We start from the raw sequence: 5,156 nt of genomic DNA on the forward strand, positions 1-5,156 counted from the left end.
ACTTAACAACTGCAGTGATTTACTTAACAACTGCAGTGATTCACTTAACAACTGTGGCAAAAAATGAGGCAAAACTCACTTAACTGCCATGCTTAGCAATGGAAATTTTGGGTCAATTGTGGTCGTAAGTCAAGGACTACTTGTATTCATATAAATCCCTACCTGTGGTTTAGAATAACTACATACAAGAGGCTTACACATGGGGCACCCAGCAGTCTATTTTGGTCATAAGTTGAGGACTATCTGTAACCATGTTTTGAGAAGTCCTAATAAAAAGTGAAACTAATTTTCAAAATATTTTGGCTGACCATTAATCAAATACATAGCTGAACAATGAAACAGGAAGCAACATTTAATCTGGCTAAACTACAGATGTTATATCTGAGCAAAATATTACACTTTCACTTCCTCCGGCAGTTTGCAATTACACTCTTTAATTCCATTGTTATCCATTTTTATAATTTGCTTTTTACTTTTATTTGTCCAAAACTGTTTGTTGCACACCAACTAGCATGATTACAAACAATAAACCAGCAACTATAAATGTTGCATTATAATGTATTATACATTATTGATATATAGGATGTCAAACTACAATCAAAAAGGGAGAAAAGACAGAAGAATGGTTGTGACTGAAACATACCTTCAGGCGACTGGAATCCAGCCTGAGAGCAGAAAGCAGGGGACTAAGGCATTCAAACTCTGCCAAAACATGGCTGCAAGATTCAGGTATCGCTGCCATGATAATGGCCTCTCACGAAATGTTATTGCTTCATTTTTCTACTCCTCCTGTAAGGACAAATCTGAAATATGATTTCAAACTGTTAATTTGGCTTCCTAAACTTACAGTTTTGATACTCAACGTGTAAAATGCCCAACATCCAGATGGCAGATATGTTAACCTAGTTCAGTGGTGGCGAACCTATGGCATGGGTGCCAGAGGCAGCACTCAGAGCCCTCTCTGTGGGCACATGTGCCGTTGCCCCAGCCTCAGGAGAGTCACCCCTGAGTGTGGCCCACACGGAGCACCGCAGCCAAGGACATGGCAGCCAGACAGCGTAGAAAAGACTCTGCCCTCACACCCCGTCGTGCACAGTTGATGCTGCAGGGTGTGGGCAGAGGGCGTGACCGCCATAGCACTGCTGGGCTGCCTGGGCGATCTGCGGCGGGCCCTGGAGGCGGGTCGGGAGATGGGGGTGGAGCAGGGGGCGGGGCAAGGGGTGGAGCAGGGGGCGGGGCCAGTTTTGGGGCACTCGGTCTCTAAAAGGTTTGCCATCACTGACCTAGTTTATCTGTGCTAACCTATATTTTGCTCCACAAACTGCAATAATTTACTGTAACATAGTGAGCTAAGCTAAAACCTATATTTTACAAGCTGTAATACATATACATTGTCCTAAGCCAGAGATAAGCACAGAAACTATTTATTTATTATTGTGGTTTTTAGTATCGCCTGTTCACCGCCCTGAGTCCCGTAAGGGAGATAGGGCGGTATATAAATTTAATAAATAAATAAATAAATAAATAAATAAATAAATAAATAAATAAATAATCAACTTCAGGAAGATAACATAAACTTGTCAGATTATGGCAAGACCAATTGCCTCTTGAACACCTATTTTCCTTGTGCCATTGGGGAGTTTTATTTTATTCTTTGCACTCTAGTATATCACATTTGTACTTGTTAGCAAATTACATGGGAGCTTACAACCATTCATTTAGTGATTGTTTAAAGTTACAACAGCACTGAAAAAACTAACTTATGACCAGTTTACATACTTAAAACCAATGCAGCATCTCCAGAGTCAGGTGTCAAAATTTGGGCGATTGGTAACTGACATATATTTATAACAGTTGCACTGTCCTGGGGTCATGTGATCACTATTTGTAACCTTCCCAGTTGGCTTCCGACAAGCCAAAGTCAATGCGGGAAGCCAGATTCACTTAACTACGACAAAATTCACTTAGCTGCAGTGATTTGCTTAACTGTGGCAAAAAAAGATCATAAAATGGGGTAAAACTCATTTTTATCTGCCTTGCTTAGCAACAGAAATTTTGGGCTCAGGACTACTTGTATTCATATAAATCCCTAACTGTGGTTTAGAATATCATACAAGAGACTTATAGATGGGGCACCGAACAGTCTATTTCAGTGATGGCGAACCTTTTAGAGACCGAGTGCCCAAACTGCAACCCAAAACCCACTTATTTATCGCCGGGTGCCAGGTGGGCGTGGCTGGGGTAGTCATGGCAGACTGGGTGGGTGTGGCCAAGGTGGGCGTGATCACCTCAATGTTGCTCGTGGGGAGGGACGCCTATGGGGGCCGGGCAGGGTTGGGGGAGATCCAGGGGGTCTCTGGCAGGTGGGGCGGTGGGCAGGAGGCTCGTCCTGCAGGGAGAGGCGAGGCAGGGCGGGTTGCCATTGTCACAGGGCAAGGTGAGGCAGGGACCGGGGCGGCTGCTGCCTGATACCATCGGCCCCTGCACACACAGGCCAGCGAGCGCATGGGTGCTGGGATGCATCCAGCCATGTGGGACCTCGGCGAGTTAGCGGCTGGTTGAAGAGGGACGGTTGCTATCTCCAGGACATGGCGCGCGTGCCCACAGAGAGGGCTCTGAGTGCCGCCTCTGGCCCGCGTGCCATAGGTTCGCCACCACTGGTCTGTTTTTTTCCTGTGTTTCCAAGTACATTTACAGTGTTTGGTGGTTCTTTCCCAACTGTTTAGTTTTTATATAAAGCACTTTCATCATAAGGTGGCTTAATCAGGGGACACAATTAACTCTTCTCTTGGCACTAATTTGAGTGGAGGAACAGGAAGAAAAAAATACAGGAGATGCAGAATGACTTAGGAACTACAGAGGATTTTGCTATTGCTCCATCATTCTATATCCAGGAACTGAAAGTACAAGTTAAATCACTAACCCTCCAGCGTTTCCAGAGAAATGACCAGAGCCAGGGTTGAGATAAATATTGCAAGCTATGGTTTCAAAATGCGATTAAAACTCTCAACTTAAACCACAATCTGTCTTCATCGTGGCTAATGTACTGCGAGAATGCTTTCCATGCATTACATTTTTCTTCCATCCCCTTGCGTTGAACAAAGTTACACCTAACTCCACTTCCAAAGCCTTTCTCTAAGTCAGCGTGTGTTCCAGAACAAGAGTATCGTTCACCTTATAAACTTTTATCATTAGATGAATCAAAATACAATTCACACACAAAAATATAGAAACCTGCTTTGTAGGGTTTTGGGGTGGTTTTTTTTTTTACAGAAAATTACTTCCTTATCTAAAAGCCTAGCTAACTAAATAGTGGCTTTATATATAACGACACCCCTGTCATTTGAGTACCCTGCCGAGTTGACTTCTCTCTTCTTAGGGGGCTATTCTTTCGCAGAATAGCCCAAGACACTCTCAAATACATAACTGCAGACATACATAGTAGGTCTGACAATCGCTTAAGAATCGAAGACGCGGCTCCGTGTTGCAAAACCTCCTTTCGTGCAAATCAATCAAGAGAGCTCCGCGCTATAACAGCTATAATTGGAGCAAATTAAAAGCAGGGCTTTTTTTTTAATAGGCGGTCCCAATCGGCTTCTGCACACACACACACACACACCCCGCGGAGACAACACTTTCCCTAAAGCAGGGGTTCTCAACCTTGGCAACTTTAAGACTTGTGCACTTCAACTCCCAGAATTCCTCAGCCAGCAAAGCTGGCTGAGGAATTCTGGGAGTTGAAGTGCACAAGTCTTAAAGTTGCCAAGGTTGAGAACCCCTGCCCTAAAGGATTCATACAAAAAAAAAAGAGAGAGAGAGAGAGATCAAATGGGGGAGAAACGGCTTCAACTACACCTTTTCGATACCCGGCACCCCTAAAACGCTTCTGATATATTCTCGCACCCCCTTACAACAGTTCAAAACAATGGCAACGCATTAGGTATATAACTAGAAATTTCGAAAACCCACGTTTTGGCACCCCCTGGAATATCGCCTCGCAGCCCTGGTTGGGAAGCTCTGAACTACACGCATTTCTCCCCCCAGCCCCCCAATACCTATCTGTGACAGTCTACCGATATAACATGGAGCCCGAGCAGAAAAGCCCTTGAAAAGGAGCAGTCCGGATTGATTTCAAAGGATTCGCCGCTCCTGAAGACCAAGCCGCCGTTTTCTTTTAAAACTCTCTTCCAATAGAAACAGAGCAGGCAACCGTGCCAGAGCCTTGGGATGGAAAGACCGGAGCCCGCGGCAGCCGAACGCAACGATGCGCCCTCCTCGGCGACTCGAAGCTCTCTGCCGCTCCACAGCCCCGCCTCTCGATAGAAGCCCCGGCGCGTGACAGCGCGAGCGCCCGGCTCTCGCTCGCTCGCTCGCTCGCTCTCTCTCTCTCTCTCTCTTCCCACCTAAGAACCTCCTTCAAACCCGCCCCTCGCCGAGACCTGCGTCATTTGACAGCCGCCCCTTCCAGCGCAATCCGCGTCACGTGACCGCCGCGCGTTTGCCCCTCCCCTCGCTGCTGCTCTCCCCCCCCCCCCATTTCGAACCCTGGCTCAGGAAGGATGCCCCCTCCCCCCTCAGTGAGGCGCCGGCACCCGAGAATGGATCCATCCGATGGACCCGGAGAGGAAAGGCCGAGAAGCAAAACAAGGAAGGCCCTCCGTTTTTACGGGACTCGCCCAAAGGCTCGTAAGGAATGAGGCGGGAGCGACCGCGCTGTTACTCTCTTGTCACCCACCCCAACCCTTTTATTTATTTTATTTTTTTTTCCTCCTTTTCCCGGAAGGCTGTCATGGCGGCGGCGATGCAAAAGAGACCGTTACGTGACCAGCAAAGGGGCCTGGGGAGCGACAGGTGTCGTCACGTGAGGGGGGTAAGTGTCATGGCGGCGCGGCCCGTCACGTGACGCGGTCTTCCTGCCCTGCGTGGGCTGGCGCTTTCCGGTCACGTGCTCCCTCGCCGTGCTCCTGGCCGCCCCATGGCCCCGGTGGAGGCGGCGGTGGCGGCGGCGACGACCGCGGAGTTTTTTTACAAGCTGTGAACGGAACGGAGTTGAAGCTTAGGACCGTCTTTCCTTCGAAGTTTTTTTTTTTGGGGGGGTGGGGTTTCCGTGTGGGGAGCAGAAACGGAGGAGCCGGCGGGGAGAGCACAAACCCAGT

At 47.9% G+C, this 5,156-nt stretch overlaps 1 protein-coding gene across 1 annotated transcript in view; it reads right to left on the reverse strand.

Annotated features, from left to right (window-relative positions):
* HPS5 (HPS5 biogenesis of lysosomal organelles complex 2 subunit 2) overlaps positions 1–5,156 on the reverse strand; it is a 42,341-nt gene that overhangs the window by 36,998 nt on the left and 187 nt on the right. Inside the window, exon 2 of the mRNA XM_029284800.1 lies at positions 644–751. Within this exon, the coding sequence (XP_029140633.1) occupies positions 644–751 (108 nt within the window). The remainder of the gene's footprint in view (positions 1–643; positions 752–5,156) is intronic.

Source organism: Protobothrops mucrosquamatus, unplaced genomic scaffold (genome assembly GCF_001527695.2).
Source record: "Protobothrops mucrosquamatus isolate PMUCROS unplaced genomic scaffold, P.Mucros_1.0 scaffold959, whole genome shotgun sequence".
Lineage (NCBI taxonomy): Eukaryota > Metazoa > Chordata > Lepidosauria > Squamata > Viperidae > Protobothrops > Protobothrops mucrosquamatus.